Source organism: Polypterus senegalus, chromosome 3, assembly GCF_016835505.1.
Source record: "Polypterus senegalus isolate Bchr_013 chromosome 3, ASM1683550v1, whole genome shotgun sequence".
Lineage (NCBI taxonomy): Eukaryota > Metazoa > Chordata > Cladistia > Polypteriformes > Polypteridae > Polypterus > Polypterus senegalus.
Genome location: NC_053156.1, coordinates 218,514,138 through 218,536,874, shown reverse-complemented (window position 1 = coordinate 218,536,874; position 22,737 = coordinate 218,514,138). Strand labels below are relative to the sequence as shown.

Below are 22,737 nucleotides of genomic sequence, written 5' to 3'. Positions count from 1 at the left end.
GAATTAAATACAGTTATACCTTCCAGTATACTGTAGCTAGTGTAACCTTCTGAAAAATCACAGACCCGGTGATATAAACTCTACCTACAATCACTCATTTTATAAACACTTTCATGCTTTTAGTCATGATAGTTCGGCGAGCTTAACTTCTTAAAACTCTATAAAGTGAAATATTTAATTACTCCGCTAAGTGTGCCCTTTTATAAATTGAATAATTCTTTCACCGCCATGAGAACACATTTGGCCGTGAATTTTAAATGGAAACAAACTTTCTTTCACAGAACATGGATACCTCTGGTATTAAACTTCAGTTGATCAATAGCGAAACAGATGTACCCTGCCATGCTGAACACATTTGGCAGTTAAATTTAAATGGGAACAAACTTTCTTTCACAGAACATGGATACCTCTGTATTAAACTTCAGCTTGATCAATAGCCGAACCACAAGCCCCATGCAAAGGCTAACACATTTGACCGCCTAATTTTAAACGCTTGGGGAACAAACTTTAGTGTTAAAATATTTATTGTAACAATTCATGCTTTTTATTTAATGAAATCGTAAAATCGTACTGATTATTAAACCAACCCCACACCATTCAAGGGGTTTGAGAGTATTTTAACCTATGCATTGTCATTTAGATTCAAGCTTATCAGCCTTTTGTTGATTGTATGTTATCCTTGTCCTAAGTTTAACACTTTATTTCTTACCTTTCTTTAACATGCATTTTCGTCTAGAAATGTCCTAAATGTTGTGTTAATAATAATTTTTTGTTGAATTATCACTTAACTTTTCTGATTATCCTGTAATATCCTAATAAACAATTTGGCAAACCAATAATTGGAGAATGCCTATTCAGGCACAAGGTATTCAAATTATGGCATACATGGAACATTTCAAATGCTAAGGATCCTGTTTGTTGCATGATAAGGCCATTAAAAAGTTGAATGAATATTAGAATTGAAATGGCCAGATTAAAATATGCTAAAATAACATTTACCAATAACGCCATTCAGTTGATAACATTTACCAAAACATAGGGTTTAAAATGTAAGATTCTTTAAATTTGTTGCTTAACATCGTTTGACCTTTCCATGGGTTGGGAAAGAAGGTGCAGTACTTTTCATTTTATTTTTATTCAGCTTCTTATACAAACCCACTCACTGGTAATCATTAACGCTCTCCCCACGTATAGCCAAAAAGTTGCTGTGGCCTTAACTTACTTTCAGCATGCACCTACTTACCTCGAATTATTATATTTATATTTTTTCCAACTGATTTTCATCCCAATTTGTGGTAAAAATACATGAGAACTTGTACAATTATCACGTTTTTCAGCGATATGCAAACCACCCCATTAGGGTTTTTTCAACCCAATTAGATTTGTGGTGGCGGTTATCCTTCACAAACTTTAGTTAAAAATTTATTGTAACAATTCATGCTTTTATTTAATGAAATCGGAAATGCAATTTTAAAAACCACCCAACCATTCAAAGGTTTGAAATTAAATTCGTTTAAATCTAGCTCTTACTCTTGTTAACCGTTAATCGGTTAAATGTCAAAGCCTTTTTAACATACCTATGGTCTAAGAACAATATAAGAAACTACTTCTACTAACGATTCTTCTATATACCAAATGCACAATGAACTTTAAAAGCTCGCTTGGGAAAAGTTATTAAAAATTCCAGCGTTGAAGAACAAGCGTTTCTCGCTAACCTATGGCAATTTGATAAAAGTTATTTTTATATGCTCGAAGTACAAACACAAGCTCTTTCTGGATACTGTTTTCAGCCGCTTTAACTTGTAAATATCAAAATTGACTAGCTTCTCATATGGTTTCTATGTATTACCCATTTACATCAACTTTAAAATCACGTGGCTACCTAGAAACGATTCCTCGAAAACATAACCTTTCACTAGTTCTAAAGCCCTTTCCAATTGACGTATCATTCATTTCAGATCCTTGGTCCTATAATCGTGAAGTCGCAAAACACTAGAATATAAGTTTAAATGATACAAACAATGTACAGAACGTGTCACCCTGACATGTAAAGCCAACGCCTTCTACATCTACCGTGACGCGTCTCTCGTTGGTGTCAGTTGCTTGTGTAAAGCCACCTCATGTTGCGTAAATAACAATTTAACCTAAATGCATTGTCATTTAGATCATCATTATACTCCAGCTTTTGTGGATTGATGTATGGTCACAATTTTGTGCCTGCTTTAACACTTTATTTAATACCTTTCTAACATAATTTTCTGTCTCTGAGCTGTCCTATATGTTATGTTTAAAGTACACTATATTTTTGGCTGTAATTATCATCTTAGCTCTTCCTGCATTATCGTAATAAGTCTAATTAGCACAATTCATGGCAATACCAATCGAAAGTGAATCTGAGTAGAATGCTCATTCAGTGTCACAAGGATTACAAATTACGTGCAACACTGGCTAGATGTATAACACTTCAATGTTGCCAGCTTAGTGACCCTCAAATACACTAACAATATTAACCTCATTGTGTCAACCTTTATAACCTTTAATCTGCATGTCTAGCTGGAATCTGTGTTGATTTCAACCAAATAGAGTTAATTAGTAACTCAATTTATTGAAAGACTCAGTTACCGATCTTACAGAACCCTGCCTGAAATGTTTTCAATGCAGAGTGAGCCTTCTTTAGTCCGGCTATCTCTGAATTGGCTCAATCGCGGCTCATTAAATGCAATTTTATTCTATAGCTTTGTCATTAAAGCCAGGTTAAGTTGTGCAAAAATTCGCATGCCTGGCTTTGTATTTGCGAATTACTTTTGAAGTTTGAACCATTACAAGGGCAACATCACTTGCGTATACGTTAAGCTAGACTGCCTTTCAAAACCATTTTCTAGAGTCTTCAGATTTTGGATTACGAATTTCGGAGCTAAAAATTCTGCGATTTTCAAAAACATGGGATTAAAAATGTGAGTTCAAATCTGACTAAACATGTCTGACACTTACTGGTGCCTTTGTATAATTTCTGCTAGCACAGGGGCTTCCTATTTAATAACTCTTAAAGTATGGTGCAATGCCAGTGATCCTTATGCCTGCGCTGGCTGGATTAACTGTTCACAAATGACATGTACTTAAAGGTTGGTCCTCATGTTGGTTATGTTTATCAATGTAAGTCTGATTTAGAATAGCTTCCAAAACTCAGGAACAGGCTGATACACATCCTGAAAATGTATGGATGGTTGTGACTTATTCAAATATCCGATAAAGAACCAAGCCACTGTTTATTAATACTGTTTTAGTATTACACCCAGATTCAGTCTGAGCAAGCCTAAAATTTCTTCCCGGATTAATCAATCCGAGCTAAATGCGCATCAACCTTGGTGTAAAGAAATTTGATGCTAATCAGATGTTTTTGCCTTCTGCATATAGCATGCCAAAAGTATCTGGGGAATGAGAGTTCTAGTGTATCATGTAAGTCAGGGAAAATATAGAAAGCCCTGTCCTAAAGCTTTGTCACTGTGGGCCTCCACTAAACTATTGCATTTGCTGGAAATTTTGCTCTTCAACAGTCTGAGTTTTGTCAGGAGGAAGTTGGTGAGACACCCAGGATATACAAATGAAAGCCATTGACTTTACCGTTGATTTCGGCATACAGCTTAAGGTGATAGCCACTGACCCCTTCAAAACAGTGAACCCACTTTTGCTCAGAGCACCATCCACCCACGCTACCATTTTGAATGTCAGCTCTTTAAAGGTAAACATGTTTTCTATCAGTTGTCATGTCTCAGGACTGGAGAATGTCTTCAATGGTTAGGATATAGTCAACCGCAGAAATGCGATCAAGGTCATTAAGATAGTAAGCCGTTTATCCTCCAAGTGGCATTCATTGGAGCAACAGAAGACTCTTGGAAACCTGGGTCCCCTAGCTCTTCGAACCCCTTGCTCTCAGCAAGACTAGTCAGCAAACAGCCTCATAGGCCTGTCCCGGGTTGTGAAACCCCAAATTTGAGGGGTTTCCAGACTCTGTGATTCTTGTCCAGGAGTCAAGGGCTTGAATCAGGCCTCCAAGTTAAAACCATTGGGGATATCTTCATCTGCTTACTATGGTTTTTCCTGTGCTGGTGCCAAGGAGAAGTTTGATCTCCGGCATTGCCGCTGACTCTGAGCGCGGTGTGGTCATTTTTAGAACACCGAGCCTCCTTTCCCGAAGCCAACATCCAGTTCATCCAGAGAGAGAGGTATGCGAAGGAGGATGATGAACAGGAACGCTTAGTTGCTGTGGGTAGACAGCCTGATGCCCGGGTGCTGCTTCCCAGTCATAAAATGCATTGCGCTGCGTCTGTCTGACATATAAAAACGGCCTTCCAACTTGCTCTAGCACAAGGTTGCTGATGCAGAGCGGCAGTAAGTGCTTCTTTTTCGCCAATATCATAGCATTTTCACATCCCCCAAGAAACTGTAGCACATTCCTGTTAATGGACGATTGCTCTCCTCTGTTCCACTGGAAACAGAAAACCCTTCTCCCTCCACCTCTGCATGGTTACTTCATGTCCTCTGTTCCAAATGAAGTCAGCTTTCCAGCCGGTTTCTGCTCCCCTCATGAGAGGGCGTTAGCACGCAATCTGGTTGGTGTGGAGAGTAGAGACACTTGATGGAGGCAACTCGCATGCATAAAACAGAGCAGGAAAATAATCTAAATTTAAAAAACAGTGCTGGCGCCTTTTAGATAGATTTGTGCGACTAAATTAATAAAAGCCACCACCGGCTTTTTGGGGGCCCTAGAAATACGACACTTAATACTGGAGTTCAGCGATGTTTTTTTTTTATACATATATTGAGTGCATTTTTTCAGAACCTGATGAAGCAATTTCACAATAGTCAATGAGTAAAACATCCCATCCCAGTCTGTGTATCAGATTAACGCCTGGCACTGCACCTCAAGAGATATGGCACCTCTATTTGTAGTTTACAATCCTACAGTTGTCCCCATTTAGAACGGGAAACTATGTAGACCAGCGGGGGAAAAAAGATACTCGGCAGAATGTTTGGTAAAATGATGTTACGTCAAGAAACAGTTATTTAATGTGATTTGCAAGGGTGAGAAAAATATTGTCTTTTACAAAATTGCCGTCAGAATTGCATTGAGCAGGAGTAACTGTACTACTGACAGTAACATCATTTTACCAAACATTCGCCAGTATCTTTTCCACCCCTGGTCTCATAGTACCCGTCTAATGGAAACGTAGGATTGTAAACTACAAATAGAGGTGCCATATCTCTTGAGGTGAGCCAGAGCGTTAATCTGATACAGACTGATGGGTATGTTACTGTACTCAGACTATTTGTGAAATTAGCTTAAGGGGCCCTGAAAAAATGCACTCAATATATATAAAAAAAAAACATCGCTGAACTCCCTATCGGTCGTATTTCTAGGCCTAGCGCGGGGGTGTGGCTTTTATTAATTTATGTCACCATTAACATCTAAAAGGCCTAGCACTTTTTTTAAAATTTACAGATTATTTTCCTGTCTGTGTTATGCATGCGAAGTTCCTCCATAAAGTGTCTCACCTCCACCCCAAACCCAGATTGTCGGTAACGGCCACTTCCCTCTAGCAGGGGCAAAACGGGGTGGATAAGCTGCAGGTGCACCTTAGATTTGGAAGGAGAGTAACTGCAGAGGTGAGGAGAAGGATTTTCTGTTTCAGTGGAAGGAGGAGAAGCATACAGGAATCCCGCGTTGGCGGTGTGAAAATATGTTATGGCCCAAAGAAACAATGACCGCTTGCAGTGCAACTTTCTAAGGACAAGTTGGAAGGCAGTGTATGTCAGAGCAGGACGCGGCAAATGTCCAGATGCTACGGAAGCATCAGCCCTTCAAGGCTGTCATGCCCTTACAGAAAGGCTAAACGTGTCCCTGTCACTCCCTTCACGATCCTGCTGCGCTCTCACGGGAAAGGCATGCTTGCAAAGCTCGGGGAAAGGAGGCCCGGTTCCAGTGCTCGACACCCGCGCCTGGTCAGCTGGCCGGGAGACAAGCTTTTCTTGCCGGCACCGAAAAACCTAGTGAAGCAGTGAAGAAATCCACAATGGGGTTACTGGGCCTGCGGGAAACCCGTCCTGAAAGAATCAAGAGTCCTGGAACCTCAATTTGAGATTCAAACCTGACACTCTATGAGGCTGTTTGACGACTAGCTTGTCGACCAAAGGGTTCAATGAAGAGGCCTGGGGCTGGACCCAGGTTTCAGATGCTGTTGCCAATGGATGCCGTGGGGTAACACCTGCATTTTAGCACCTTTGAGGTGTTTCTGGTTGCTATCCCTCATTGAAGCATTTCCCAGTCCGAGACATGACACTGGACATGGGAAACTGCTGTCCTTTAAAGACTGACATTCAAAGGAGCAATGGTGAAAGGCTGACGAAAAGGGTTCATGGTTGAGGGTTGGCTAACGTAAGGTGTGTGCGTCACGGAAGAGGCTTTCGCTTGGTATCCGGTGTCCCAACTTCCCTGACAAAACTCAGATTTGAAGAGCAAATTTCCAGTAATGAAGTAAGTGGGCTATGAAAAGTCTTGGCTTGCTATTTTTCCCTTACATGAGATAGATCGACTCCAGATACGTTGCAGTATAATGCGAGGCAAAACATCTGATTAGATCAAATTTCTTTCACCAAGATTGTTCATGATCGGTTGATTAATCGGAACAGAAATACTCCCCAGTGTAGCGAAGGTATTGTGAAAGGGCTTGGGTTTTGGGGAAATTAATTTTGGGCCCAATTCAGTGGCGGAACAAACGGCTCAGACTTTCCCTTTCCCCTAAAGGGTAAAGCGGCGTAAACTGAGACCGAAGGCAGTTTTGTGGATCGTTAAGGGGCAATGACCTGGTGCTCGCATCGCATGGAGGCTCATTGCGTGAATCTGGGGGCAATTACCAGGCGCAGTTTTTGGGCACGAAAGGCGGGGTATTATAGGCAGGGATGTGACTCTTTCCCATGCGGTATTGTGTAAAAAACCTAAAGTACAAAATTTAAAAGATTCAGTTATAACATGAAAGCTGGGGATGGCAGATGGACAGGTTTTTCAGCTGTTAATTGCGTTTGGGGTGGGGTTTTGGGCACTCGGGCCTTTTTGGGAAAATGGAAACGGTATTGAGGCAATCCTGGAGAATGTTTTTTTTTTTCGGGGTTTTGGTTGCGATGTTGCGATTTTGGGTATGTGGATATGGAAAGTAATTACCAAATATGGCGGAAACCACTAACTTTGGAATTCGGGAAAATGTTTTTAAAAAGGTAAGACTCAAAGCTAGAGTGTACCGAACAAAAAATTGGTAAAGGGAAAAAATTTCCCAGAAAATGAGATAGTTTATGGAGGCCCACAGTGACAAAGTTTTGGACGGGTTCATATTTTCCCTGACTTACATGATAAATAGAACTTTCATTCCCAGATCTTTTGGCATGTCATAATGCGAAGGCAAAACATCGATTAGCATCAAATTTTCTTTACACCGGTTGTACGATTTACTATTGATTATGAAAAGAAATTTTAGGCTTGCTCAGCTGAATCTGGGTGTAAAAACAGTGATTGAAACAGTGGCTTGGGTTTTTTTCAGGATCATTTGAACAGTCGAACCATCCATACTGTGGATGTGGATCGAACTGTTCCTCGTTTTGGGAAACCTCATCTTCAACTGACTGCATGCATAAACATAAACTATATGTGGAGTACTCTAAGAATACTCATTTGTGAACATGATTAATCCAAGGCAGTGCTGTTGGAAGTCTAAAAGTCACTCTTATGGGCCTGGCATTGCGGAAAGAATTTCGGGTTTAAAATTTGGTTACATTTTTGGAAAATCAGAGAAACCCTGTTGAGAACGTAAACATTAATGGGCCAAGGGAGCACGTCTTGCTTTCTCTCCCCCATAGGGACAAACTGCATGCTTACAGTCAACAAGATTTAAGTAGAGATCTGATAATTTTATAAACCTATGTGTTTTGGCAAATGTAATAAGAGAATGGCTGCTGTGAAAATATTTATTGTTTTATCGGGCCTTTTGAAATTTCGCTTAACCGTTAAATTCCACCTTTTTTTAATGTGGGCACCCTATGCAGAAAATTACAACCAGGATCCCTAATTTGAAAGTTATACACTTAGGATATTTAATACCTTGTTGACCGAATATGGCATTCTCTCAGATCTATTCGGTGGTTTCCAGAATTGTGCTAATTAGGATATTATGGGATAATGGGAAAAGTTAAGATGATAATTACAACTTATAGTGTACTTTAAACATAACATTTAGGACATTTTTAGAGAAAAAATGTTGTTAAAGAAAGGTTAAAAAAAAGTGTTAAAGCTAGGCACCAAATGTGACCATAAACATACAATCCAACAAAAGGCTGGAGGAAATGTTAATCTAAATGACAATGCATTTAGGGTTAAATTGTTATTTACTAAAATGAGGCTCATTTCCAGCCGGAACCCAATAACAGAGAGAAACGCACGAAGTAAAAGGTGGTTTTACAGTGGGTGAAACGTTGTACATTTTTTTTTAAATTCGCTTATGTCTCTAGTGATTTTTGACTTCAGCATTATAGGCAAAGTTGAATATGAATAATCATGAACGGCTTATACCATGTAAACGTTATTTAAGAGAGACTTCTAGGTAGCAGTTTTTAAAGTTGATGTAAATGGGCATAAAAACCATAGAACTAGAATAATTTAATTTAAGTTAGAGGCGTATCGTTGAAAGAGCATGTTTATACGGTAAAAACTAACGCTGTAAAAACCGCAGTTTCAAGCGATGTTTTTAAAACTTTTCAGCGGCTTTTAATTCGTTAGATTTTGGTATAAAGAGAGAATCGTTAGGAATAGTTCGTCTAATAATATTGTTCTTAGACCATAGGTATGTAAAAGGCTTGACATTTAACCATTAACGAGTTACAAAGAGCAGGGTTATGAATTTTAAAGGAACTTATATTCTTTTTAATTGTGGGGTTGGTTAATAAAATTTTTATTTTAAAACCTTGAATGGTGTGTAATTTAAATCGTACGTTTTCCGTTATTGCGCAAATTAAAAGGTGAATTCTGTTATATAAATATTTAAACTCAGAGTTTGTTCCAAGCGTTTAAAATTGGCGCAAATGTGTTGAGGCAGTTCTGTCATTGAGTTAAAAGAATCCATGTTCGTGAAGTGTTCATTACGCAAATGTGCATGGCGGTCAGTATTTGCTGAAGTTTAATACCAGGAGGTATCATGTTCGTAGAAAGTTTGTTTCATTTAAATTTCGCAAATGTGTTCATGCGAATACATTTAACTCAAGGCATGAACGAGTATTTGAAGTTTAATCCGCGGGTATTTCAGAGTTGACTAGCTCATGTGAAACGAAAGTTATAACGTATTTTATGGTAAAATCTCGGGGTTAACTTAACTTAAGGAAATTTTATGAATCATTTAAGCTTTATGAGGCATGTGTACTTAAAAAAAGAGTTTGAATAGGCTTGTAAATAAGGAGGTCGTAACTTAAATGCAAGAGTTTTCGTTTAGAAAAATGTGTATAATTGTGTTAGAGGACTGTGAAAACGTATAGACTTGAGGTATCGAAGGGGTAATGCGTAAGGCGTAATGAGAAGATTTTTTTGATATAAAATTGACGTTTAAATTAGATTTTAAATTAAATTGATAACATAAAGGGGGGCCCAATGCTGACGCCTGGCTAATGCCAAAAGCCGGTTAAAACCCTTTTCCTAAATGAGAAGCCGATCCGTTTTGGCATTGGGAGGTAGAATTGAAAACGATTTAGGCTAAGTTTAACCGTGAATAAAGGTTTCAGGCATTTGGAGTGGCCATGTTTTCGCATGGCTTTTGAATAGTTAAATGTTTAAAATTTTAATTTTATATTGTTAATTGAGGTGTTTTATTACGTTTTATAGTTATAATATACCTATCCCTTTTTGATTAGTTTAAAATTCGGGAATTAGAAGGGAGTAAAAGGGGGGAAAAAAATTTTTATTTGGGTTTTAAAAATTTGGGGGTTGGGGGAAGTTTGGGGAAAATTTAAAAAAAAAAAATAAAAATTTTTTTTTTGGGTTTTTCAAGCGCTTAAAAAAAAATTGGGGGCGGGGGTCAAAAATTTGTTACCGGGGGCGTTTGTTCCCATTTAAATTTAACTGCCAAATGTGTTCGCATGGCAGGGTACATCGTGGTTCTCGCTATTGATCAACTGAAGTTTAATACCAGAGGTATCCATGTTCTGTGAAAGAAAGTTTGTTTCCATTTAAAATTCACGCCAAATGTGTTCTCATGGCGGTGAAAGAAAATTTATTTCCCAATTTATAAAAGGAGGCACACTATGGTAATTGAATATTTCACTTTATAGAGTTTTTAAGACAGTTACAGCTACGCAGAACTATACATGACTAAAAAGCATGAAAAGTGTTTATAAAATGAGGTCGTGTGTCGTGAGTTTATATCACCGCTGGTCTGTGAATATTTTCAGAAGGTTACACATAGCTACAGTATAACGGCAAGACGTGTATATACTGTATTTAATTTCTTAATGTTTATAAAATGAGGCCGTGTATGGTGAGTTTATAACTTAGAACTTTAGGAGTGAACATTTTTTAGAAAATCACATATGCGTGGCTTTGCATGCAGGATAAGTGTACTGTATATTTAATATTAGTTTTGAATCTAGTGCTTATCAAATAAAGACGCGTGTCGTTAACTTATAACTTAGAGCAGAGAGTCCCTATCGTTTTTAGAAAATTGTATATTTAATTTTAGTGGGTGTTCGAGAGACAGTGCTGAAAAGCGTGTTAAGAATTTTAGTAAAAATCAGAAGGAGTGTATATATTCTTAATCGCTTTGATTCGGGTGAGAATAAGTATTTTACTTTATGATATAAAAATAGAACACGTTTAAATTAGATTAAGACTTTTGTTAATTGATAACATGAAGGGGACCTAATTGCTGTAACGCCTGGCTAATGCCTAAAACAGCCGGTTATCAGAAAGGCCCTGGTAATTAAATTAAGAGACAGGCCTTGATCGATCATGTTTGGTGCATTCCGATGGGGGGAGGTACGTAATTGAAAACGAGTCTTTAGCTTAAGTTTTTTGAACCGGTGAAGTTTACAAAGAGGCGTTCAGGCATTTGGAGTGGCCATGTATTTTCGTGCTTTTGATTCTAATGCAGCTTATACCGTTTTTAGAAATTTGTATATTTATTTTCTTACTATTAGTTTACAACTTAGAGCGGTTGTGTGAATATTTTATAGCGTTTTTATGTAGTCATGCATATGCGTTCGTTTTTAGTTAGTCTGGTTTGAGGGGGTGAACATCATTTCAGTTATGGGGTGAATGAAAGATAAAGACGCGCGGTCGTGAATTCAAAACTTGGAGGCGGAGTGAAAATCGTTTTTATTTAAGGGTGTGCCGTGAGCTTAGTTTGGTTTGAGTTGGCTATGAAGGAAAGACTCTTGTCGTGAACTTATAACTTGGAGGTGGAGTGAAAATCGATTTTAGAAAATTTTATTTTCTTGTATGGGAGTAGGGTTTTAGTGGCGCTGCTTTTCTTTGTCCTGCCTACGTTGTGGTTGTCAGCTTGTTGAAGTAAGAAGGAAAGTGAATATAAACCATTGATTACTTCTTTTATTTGATAATTTACTACCACTTGCCCGTCTGGGAAGGGATATTACAGTATATTTATTTTCTTACAACTTAGAGCGGTTGTGTGAATATTTTATGTAGTCATGCATATGCGTTCGTTTTTAGTTAGTTTGGTTTGAGTTGGCTGTGGGGTGAACATCATTTCAGTTATGGGGTGAAGGAAAGATAAAGACGCGTGTCGTGAACTTAAAACTTGGAGGTGGAGTGAAAATCGTTTTTAGAAAATTTTATTTTCTTGTATGGGTGTAGGATTTTTAGTGGTGCGCGTTTTTCTTTGTCCTGCCTACGTTGTGGTTGTCAGCTTGTTGAAGTAAGAAGGAAAGTGATTATAAACCATTGATTAGTTCTTTTATTTGATAATTTACTAACACTTGCCCGTCTGGGAAGGGATATTACAGTATATTTATTTTCTTGCAATTAGTTTATAACTTAGAGCGGTTGTGTGAATATTTTATAGCGTTTTTATGTAGTTGCATATATGCGTGGCTTTGCACGCTGGGATAAGTGTATATTTAATTTTATAATATTAGTTTTGAATCTAATGCTTATAAAATGTGTCCGTATGCTTATATCTTAGCTGGTCTGTGAATATTTTCAGAAAGTTACACATAAGCATAGCTATGACTGCAAGATAAGTGTATATTTAATTTCACAGTATTAATTTACATGCTACTAATTGCTGTTTTTAATAATACAGGATTCTTGAAAAAGAGCCTTCAACAAATGCTTTGATTAGGACTACTACTGCAGTCACCATGTTTAATGCAGGGATAAAGGTATGCATTCTTGTTTCCTTATAGGAAACAAAAAGTTATTTTTTCTTTTGCTATTCTTTTATTGTAGAAAAGTGTGACGTAGTTGGTTATAAAATTCCTAGCATCCCAAAGGTGAAGTTTTAGTTTAAGTAAAGTTCTATCTAAAGTTCTGTCTCTGATTTGGTTACATTTTAATAAAGGCTTAATTCTTACTTGAAAATAAGGAAAACTGCAGTCTAAGTGCACATAACCAACAAAATCAATAGAAGGTAAGGCAAAAAAAAAATAAGATTATATATATCTATACTAATAAAAGGCAAAGCCCTCACTGACTGACTGACTCACTGATTCATCACTAATTCTCCAAGTTCCCGTGTAGGTAGAAGGCTGAAATTTGGCAGGCTCATTCCTTACCGCTTACTTCCAAAAGTTAGGCAGGTTTCATTTCGAAATTCTACGCTTAACAGTCATAACTGGAACCTACTTACGTACATATATACGGCCATAGCCTGCAGCTCAGTCGCCGTGTGAGGCGGAGTTGCGTCCCCCATCGTCACGCCTCCCACGTAATTGAGTGCCTGCCCATATAAGGCCGTCCATCAGCATTACACAATTGAGGAGGCAGCAAAAGAATATGAAGCGAGTGACGCATACAAGCATATTCATAAGTGCAGCTACTGCGGAAACAAAGCATGGTGTAAACCTTAAGTTTAAATTAAGTTCATTGACACACTGCCGCTGGCGTTTGTCATGCCTACGACGAATACGATATTCGCGAGATTCAAGTTTAATGAGAAGACGCAGGGTATAAATGAGACTTTTGATCACTTTGTAATGGAGTTAAAATTGCTGGTGAAGGACTGTGCTTATGCAAACGAAGATGAGATGGTCAGGGATAGAATAGTGTTTGGCACAAACTCAGCAAAAGTGCGAGAGAAACGTTTAAGTGCCGGGTCTGAGCTAACATTAAATAAAGCTGTGTACATCGCAAGATCGCACGAGATATTCACAAGATACAAGTTTAATGAGAAGACGCAGGGTATAAACGAGACTTTTGATCATTTTGTAATGGAGTTAAAATTGATGGTGAAGGACTGTGCTTATGCAAACAAAGATGAGATGGTCAGGGATAGAACAGTGTTTAGCACAAACTCATCGAAAGTGCGAGAGAAACTTTTAAGTGCCGTGTTTGAGCTAACATTAAATAAAGCCTATCACAAGATCGCACGAGATAGCACAACTACAGCTGAGAACCTTCGATGCATGTACTCCGAGCGGCTCACGTGAACTGACTGTGAACGCAGTATGCACACTAAAAGCAAGACCTCCAAAGAGCGCTGAACAAAAAACGCATTACACAATTGAGAAGGCAGCAAAAGAATATGAAGCATGTGACGCATACAAGCATATTCGCAAGTGCAGGTACTGCGGAAACAAAGCACACGGTGGAAAAAGTCAATGTCCAGCTAAAGGAAGACCGTGTAATAAATGTGGTAAATCAAACCACTTCGCTAAAGTTTGCAGGACTGGGAAAGGTAAACCCGTGCATGCAGTGTGTGATGTCTCAGATAAAGAGGAAGACAATCTGTTTATTGATGCAGTAAGAAAGGACAACCCTCTGAATCTGAACAAGCCTTTGTAGACATATCAATAGGAAAACAAGGTGTAAAGCTTAAGTTTAAATTAAGTTCATAGACACGCTGCCGCTAAATATTCGCAGGCAAATCCACAACTTAATACCGGGAGTGCCCGTTAAACATCTTAGATTCACGAGTACCGATTTAGATAGTGAACACTTCGATGAATGAAACCTGTTATCTTTACAACGGTTGACAAGCACAGAATGTAACTTGAACACAACACATCCTCCAAATACGAACCTGATTGAAAGAAATAATGATAATCAAATCCTTAATGACAGCAACACTCATAACAGTCACAAAACAATTACATTGACAATCATATTACGTTATTTTTAAAATGTTTCCTTTTCTTTTTCATAACTTCTTTAACATACTAATTCTCCACTGTGAACCTCGGGTATTTTGCTAGTATATATAAACCTTGCAAGTGTTAGATCATCTGTGAGAAACGCTTATTGTAGTTTTCTCAGTGCAAAGCAGTTCTGTGTTGGTGCTGCTAATTAAACTTTTTACTGTGCCTGGGTGTAATAGATTTATACTTTGGACACTTATTTTAATTTTTATTTCTTTCCTCTAGGGGGAGCCAAAGTTTTAATAATAAGTAATAGTTTTAACAGCTTTGGAGCAAAATGGCAGGTTCAGATTTAAGCATGAAAAACAGTAGTGTTTACGTCTTATTTTCCGTTGTGATTTTTGTTGTAAAGATTAACTTATTAATTAATAATTTATTACTATAATTATTAATTTATTTTTGTATGTTTTAGAATAACATTATTTCACCATATGCTGAAGCTATTGTGAATTTCAGGATTCACAATGCACAGACAACAGATGAGGTGAGATTTTAATTTGTATATTCTACATATTCTACATTACCTTGGCAAAAAACGTTCTTCTGTTTTCTAGTAGTCCCTGCCTTAGGTGAAGTTTAGCAGTTTACAAAGAAACTTAAATCACATTTTAATTTGAAAAGGAAATACACTGCAGACGTTTAGTGAGCCTAACAGTGAGTGCAGAAGTAACCATTTAATTGTGGCTGTTAACGGCTAAGCACTTTTTTGTTTGTTTAAAAGAAACACTTTGCAGACAAAAAAAGTGATGCTTTTAAAAAAAAACATCAAAATGAACACAATGCCTAATAATCTAATCATTATTCCAAAATTGTATAAATGCTGTAAAAGGAGGATCACTAAGGTGTCTCTTTTTTTAAAAGTCTTAACTTTAAAAAATATGAAACTTAAATTAGAAAAAAACAAAAGGTTTGAAAATAACAAGCCATTCAGCCCAAAATAGCTTGTCGATCTTCATTAACCATCAGAATTCTTTGCTGCTTAGTAACTTTTCTGTGTGAAGAAGCAGTTGGTAAAGACTATGCAAAATTTACCCCTGATCATTCTCCATCTGTGTTTTTGTATTATTGTATTAAGAAACTCATTTTCAAATAATAGGTGGCATCTGTTATACTAATTACTTTCATTATTTTACAGGTGTACTTTCAAATTGAAAACCCCACTACATTGCATAATTATATTTAATGTAAATAAATATAAGGTTTTATATGTTATACTTATAAAATATTAAACTATATATGTACTGCACATGTCTGAGTTCTGTCCTGGTCTGTTTGAAGTAATGTTGGTGATTTTATTTTTTTTTTAGCTGTAAACGTAAGTTGTTAGCTACTTCACCATCTAAATCCTTTATAAAAATGTAAAAATGCAGCAGCCCCAATACTGAGGCTTAAAGGACCGTACTTTTATCATAACGTAATATGAAAAAAGGTTGGTGAACCTTAGCATGTTGCTTCTGATGTGTAAGTAGACTTTGTCCCCTCTGCACACTATTCCTTGAGTTACTGCTGCTTTTACTTTGATTACAAGCCTCTCATGCATTATCTCAAGCTTTTTGAAAATCAAGATAAATTATATGCGTCTCTTTAATCAGATGCTTTTGTTGCTACCTCATAAAATTCTAGATTTTGTGAGAGATGATCTCTTGTGTCTAAATTTGTTTTAAATGGTTGCTAGTTGACTTGCTCTTGTGTTGTATTACTCAATTTTGTGATTAATAATCAGTTCCATTAATTTCCTGTAATCCATGTTATGATTAACTGGCCTGTAGATACTAGGATCAAACTGGTGACCATTTTTATGCAATTGGGCTACTTTTGGTAGCTTCCAGACATGAAGAATTTCCCCAGAAGGCAATGATTTCTGTAAAATTCCTTAAAAGTTTATATATGTAACTGTTATCTTATTTAACAATTCTTAAGTAAATGCAACCTGGAAATGTGATTTCAACTTTTATTGCTGTAGAAGTAGTCAGTTATCTGAAATCTCACAATTGTTTGGTACTTTATTAATGTTCCCTATAATTGCTATAAAATTTCCAGCTTTTTGACAGGTGAAGATTTAGATGAAATAAGAAGTGATTGAGAGTATTTACGATGTCCTTTTATGAGAATATTTGCTCTGCCCTTTGATGTGTTCGTCTCCCGTGCTGCTGCTGTTATGACCTGAGAGGCCCAAAAACGCTTAAAATGCCCACTAGAGGCTAGATATAAGGGCAAACACAGGATCTTTATAAAATTTTCTCACAAAAAGCTCATCAACAAGAGAGAAAAACCACAGAAAACAAAAAGCAAATTGGAGTGGCTTAAAACAATTAGGCAATCCAATACAAGAATCCAAAGAGTAGTCAAAAACAGAGCGAAAAGGTGAAAAATCTAATAAATCGTATAAAACACAGCAGAAACACAGTGCTTCACAGAAAACTCCCAAGGTTCATTTAAGATGAATCTCAAGGAACTGTGGATTGTCCCTGCCTTTATAGTGCTATGGCCAGTGTCTTGGAGGACCACTCACAGAACATATGGAACATAACACAGGCATAGAGAAGAAAACAGACAATTAGCAAAAGTAACATTAGCATAAGTAAATAACACAAAAATTATCAAAAAGGACATAAACAAGGAGTTGGATCCCATCCAGCAGAGGAATCCTAGCTGATATATAGCAGTTCTTAATACTATTCATGACCTTATAGAAGGTGTTTCAGAGTTGTTTGTACTCAATCGCTGCAGATTTCTTTTAAATTTGTTATTCATTCTAAATTTTGGGATATACTTGTTCTTTAAACTGACCCAACCCAAACCTAAAAGTTTATTCCACTTTGTTCGACTACACATATACTGGTGTTCAAGATCAGATTGAAAATCTTTGATCTTTATGGTTGTATGGATAAGTAAAAGCAACAGTAAAAACTGTATTGAATTTTTACAGTAAGTACTAAAAGTAAAAGTGAAAACTGCTTGCAAATTGACCATTGATGTTGCAGAGTGGAATGACTGTGCCACAATGTTCCAAAATCTGTCTTTAATTTTCGTTTTGTTTTAGGTATTGCAGATTGTGAGTGATACTATCGCAGATGACAGGGTGAAGGTGGAAGTGATATCAGCAGGAGAACCACTTCCAATCAGTTCCTATAATGCTACATCTTTTGGGTATCAGATCATTAAAAAAACTGCCCAAGAAATATTCCCTCAGGTGGTGGTAGCACCAGGTGAGTGTTTGCTTGCTTAGTGTTATGTGCTTATGTAAAGTATTTTTGTGCTTCTCTTCTCATATTGTGTTTTTATTTAATGGTTGAGACTCTCTTAATGGCATTTTAAAATTACTGATGCCTTCTACCCAGCACAAGGGACATCCTGAATTGTCGATAATCCCACACAATACAAGGTGCAGAAACATCCTTCCACAGGTGGTTAGGTGCCTTTGAAACAATCCTGTTATTCAGTAAAGTACAAAGCAGCATTCAGTTCTCTCTTCAGTTGGTTGGTGGAGATCTGTCTTCACCATGCATGAAAGAGTGTTTGTTTCAGAGAGTGGATTCTGCTTACCATTACAGGCAATTTCTTTGTATTCTGAGTTGCTTACGTGTTCTATACCATGAAATATTCCTTCATATTTTGATCCAGGTGTCTGTGTTGGGAGCAGCGACAGCAAGCACTTTGTCGAAGTGTGCGATGAGATCTTACGGTTTGTTCCAACATGGTTTAAGATTGAGGATTTGTCTCGGTGAGGAAGCACAGAATGTCTATCCGTTCAAAAACTAGTAACTAATCAATATTGATAGTTTTGTAAATTATATCTATTTTTAAAATGAAAGAAGTTAATGAAGATTTGTGTACATGTATATGAATTTAATTGTGAGTGCACATTTTAGCCTGTGAATGTGTTTTAATATTGTGTATAATTACATTGTGCATATATTTGTGCATATTACGGTGCATCACATGAATATTGAAAATTTAGTTTTCACCAACCACATACATATACTTACAGGCAATGATCATAAATTAGCAAAATTACACATTCTCCTCAAGTAAAAATTACAATTGTAACTATGAAAATGGTTGTGGAATATTAATACACATATGTCGAGTTGTTAATTCAAAAGGTTTGATGTTATGAAAATGCTGCACCTTTTTTAATGTCTTCATTAAAAGAACATAGTTGGTGTTTGCAGATAGATGACACAAGCAGACATTTCTTTACCTAGATTTTACTAATAACTTTGAAAGTACTTGTACTGCATGTACAGTACTCTTGTGTACATGAAATGCTGCTTCTTTCATACTCTAGTTAAACCAAGTGAAACGTTTTAGTAATATTTTTGCAAAGTCTTACACATCAAATTAAATACATCATGAGAAGCATGTAATATAAATATTATCTGAATGATCCCACACATGATCTGAAAACTATGAATTGTGTATGTTGTTTGGCACTGATGCATTAAACAATTAAATAATTATAAAAGTGAATATTCACATCCTGCATAAAATCATATTATCACTGTTGTCTTTGCTTCACAGCATATAAAGGTTGCTTGGTTATTTATACATTTACTTGTGTGTATAAATCTATGGTACATACTTGTATACACTGTAAGCAAAAACTAAATATGCTGCGTAGCAGACTCTGTGTGTATGTATATGTGTGGATGTACTGTAGATATTAAATATATTCATATCCATTCCTCCATTTTTTAAAGGTAGAATTATTGATGATATTTCTCAATTAAGTGCCAGTGAGGCCATCATTTGCCATCAGATCACAGTGATCTGATGCCAGTTGAAATAGACCAGGCAGCAGCATCCAGGTTGATTTTCTTCTGACATGAAAGGTACTTGAACTTGCATGTAATGCCAGTTAATAGCAAAAGAGAGAGAGAGAGACATGATTAGTGAGGTAAGTTAATGTGCACATATAGAAAAATTCTTTTATTGCACCACCACAATTGTTATGTGAAAAATGCTAATGGTAATTATGTATAGTTTCATTTATATGTGCGATACATAATTATTATTAGTTCTGTCTATGAAAGCAAAATTTTCTGTAACTCTTGGAATTTATGTATTTTATTAAACAGGCTTGTAATTAAGTATCTTACAAAAATGGATTTCCTAAACAAAAGTTTCAATTGTTATATCTTATACTGTTTGTGCCTTGAGTGTGTTAGAGAGAGAAATGCGTATAGTAATGTATGTTTATGATGTATTCACCTTTTCATTTTTTTGTTAGAGAGAGAAATGCGTATAGTAATGTATGTTTATGATGTATTCACCTTTTCATTTTTTTATTGTTTTATTTATATAAAAAAGGTTCCATGGATTAAATGAAAGGATTTCTGTGAAAAATTATGAAGAGGCAGTGAAGTTTTATTTCCAACTCTTCCAGAATTGTGATATCAGCAAGCTACCAGAACCCCATGCCGGTGGCCATGAACTATAATGCCAGTGACCTAACTATTGATGTGCTGGCTTACCCCTTTGAACAAATTATTGATGTACAGTACCTGTGTTTCTATTGGAGGTGGCAGAGTGGAGCAGTGGTTAGCCCTTCTCTATTATGGATCCCAGCATCATTGGTTCAAATTCTGTATTCCACCCTGATGATGACCTTGTATGTCTTAGTGAGTTTTCCAGTTGGTATTCCGGTTTTCCTTCCACATCTTCCTAGACATGTATATTTTGTTTATTGATGGTCTTAAACTGTGTTTGTGTCACAATGGAGTGGTAACCTGTGTTTGGCTGTTTGTTGCTTTGGGCTCAATACTACTTGGAAATTGGCTTTGACTAAGACCAAGACTAAGTTTATTTGATAATTTTATGTACTATTTCTGTTGGCTTTTGAATAAACAGTAATCATGAAATGTAATGCAGCCACAGAGTGGAAAATGAGACAGAATGTTACAACATCAGTTAGTAAAACTTTGATTCATTCCAAAATGTTATTATAAAATGCACCACATTTGTGCTGAACAGTGAGTGCATAGTTTAGTTTTATTTCTGGTGTGCAGTTACAGCATTCTTTAAACAGGAGAGTTCAACCATTTTAATACATAGGCTCATTATTGCGACTGCCCAGAGACATTGTCATTGCCATTCAACAGTTTTACATCAGTTACTTCTGCAAAAAAGATATTCATTAACAAGCCTAATCTACTTTAACACACACACATACACACGCCCTACCCATACAAATCTTTTCAGTGTTAAAAAAAAATAACTCTTACAGCTCTTTTAAACATAACTGGATCCTCCCTATAGTTTTCCTGATGGTTCAAATCAAGAGTTGGTATGATGTACATATGCACTAGTTCAAAATAAAGTTATTTTACTTTTTTATTTTGACAAGTTTGGAACCTACAAAATGTCAATATGCATTTTAAGGCATAGGAATTGACATGCTTCCTGAATTACACTTTAGTGATCTGCTAATATTGATGAAACATCATAAAAGAGATCTCCTGTGAGCATCATATAATTTATCTAAATAAAATTTGATAAAAAATGCATAGGCCAAATTGTTGGTCTTTTTGTTTTTTGCTGCTTTTAGAAATATGCATAATGTTTCAGAATTGTAACAATGAAAACCTACATACTGTTAGTATCACTGTGAATTAAAGATGTATAGGACATTAGAAAATGAGTATTTTGAAAAATAATTATAAATTCTAAAAGTCCAAGAAATGGTTATAAAAATGTTAACATTGACCCTGTTAAGCAGAGATGCTCCAATCACATTTTTTTAGGGCCAATACTTCTTATGTTAATAGAACTGGCCAATTCTGATATTAGTTTCAGTTTTTTTCTTTAACACTAGTTGGTTCTGCCCCTTACTTGCTTCGCTTGCCAACCCCCAGATCCATTTCGTGGATCTGCCACTCACATATGGGGATGTGGATATAAAATTTAAACAGATTATTATTTTCATGGGAATTGTTACATATGCATAATAGAACTAACCATTTTACATTACAGCGCGTAATTAACCATAGTTAAAAAAAAGTAAAACGCAATAAATTGAAAGAAAATTATGTTTTGTGTTGCATTATACATTTTTTTCTTTTTGGCTTCGAAATTAACACGCAAATACTTTTTAAGCTTACACTTTTACTGTAAAACTTCAGTAAAAACAATGTTTTGAATTAACTTTTCATCAATATCACATTGAATTTTGATTCCGTGTTTGGACTTTTCTTGTGACAACACAGTGTATAACTGCCCGTGAGTGAAAATCGCTTCTTTCTCTCTAATAAATAAACTGACTTTTTCTAATGTTTGTCCCTGTGATTTGCTAATTGTCATAGCAAAAGCTGTTGTAATGGGAAACTGTAAACGTTTTAATACAAATAGCATATCAAGATCTCCTTTGGTGTCTGTTATCCGCGGAAGATGTAGTACATTACCTTTCTAGTCACCTGTTAAAATTTTACATGTCATTGCTGTGTAACCGATCGACAGTTTTCGCGTTAATTTGTTTGACTTCATCGTTTCTCGGTGCTAGGATTGCCTGTGTACTTCTTTCTTAGGTTCATAACCCTTCAGGATGAAATTCATCAATAAGGTTTTGGACATAATAAGTCTTCTCTTATTGGGAACTTAAAGTGAAGAAAACATAAAAATTTATAAGAGTTGAGAGTGAAGTAACTGTGTCTGACAAAAGCATTCACACAAATGAGAGGTGAGTGGACCATGGTGTGGTTGTAAATGGTTGAGTGGAGGGCGGGACTTGACAAAATCTCTTGGCAAAAGTCTCGTCTCGCAGGACTTGAAAAAAATCTCTTGGAAAAAGTCTTGTCTCAAGATTTTCTTTTACAATAGATTTTAATTTTTTTTTTCCCCACTATGACCCTTGTATAACCAACCAGCTGTGTTAAAGGCTTATGTTGTATGTTAAAGTTGTATTTTTACAATTAACCTGCAAATGACATGTGTTAACTATAACTATAAAAACTATATAAAAAAAATTAAAATCCCCTTAAAATATATACTTTAACTAATAAAAAATATTTATATGTACAGAATATATGTATCCATAATACATATGACATAAAAGAAAATAAAATGCTTTCCATAATTAGAAGCCACAATTCTAATAAAATGTTCATAAAATACTATATTTATCAAGAATAAAACAAGGCAAACTTGCTTAACAAGTTCATATGCAAAGCACATGGGAGGGTCAATTCTTAACTATTGATTTTCTAATTCAAAATGTGAGCTGCTGTACTAAACCCAAGAACATACTTGGACAAAGAGTGTATGTTTTAAATAAAAGACAAATGAAAAGGCCTGATCTCATTAAAGTGGCTGCTTTTTTACTTTCTGCCTAAGACATGC

General features: G+C 36.2%; 1 protein-coding gene across 1 annotated transcript in view; it reads left to right on the top strand.

Annotated features, from left to right (window-relative positions):
* The window catches only part of LOC120525857 (N-fatty-acyl-amino acid synthase/hydrolase PM20D1.2-like), a 67,520-nt gene extending 46,289 nt beyond the window's left edge, over positions 1-21,231 (top strand). The window contains exons 9-13 of the mRNA XM_039748492.1: positions 12,348-12,426; positions 14,813-14,884; positions 17,444-17,609; positions 18,025-18,124; positions 19,714-21,231. Coding sequence (XP_039604426.1) covers positions 12,348-12,426; positions 14,813-14,884; positions 17,444-17,609; positions 18,025-18,124; positions 19,714-19,843 — 547 coding nt within the window. The 3' untranslated portion in view covers positions 19,844-21,231. The remainder of the gene's footprint in view (positions 1-12,347; positions 12,427-14,812; positions 14,885-17,443; positions 17,610-18,024; positions 18,125-19,713) is intronic.
* The last annotated feature ends 1,506 nt before the right edge of the window (positions 21,232-22,737 follow it).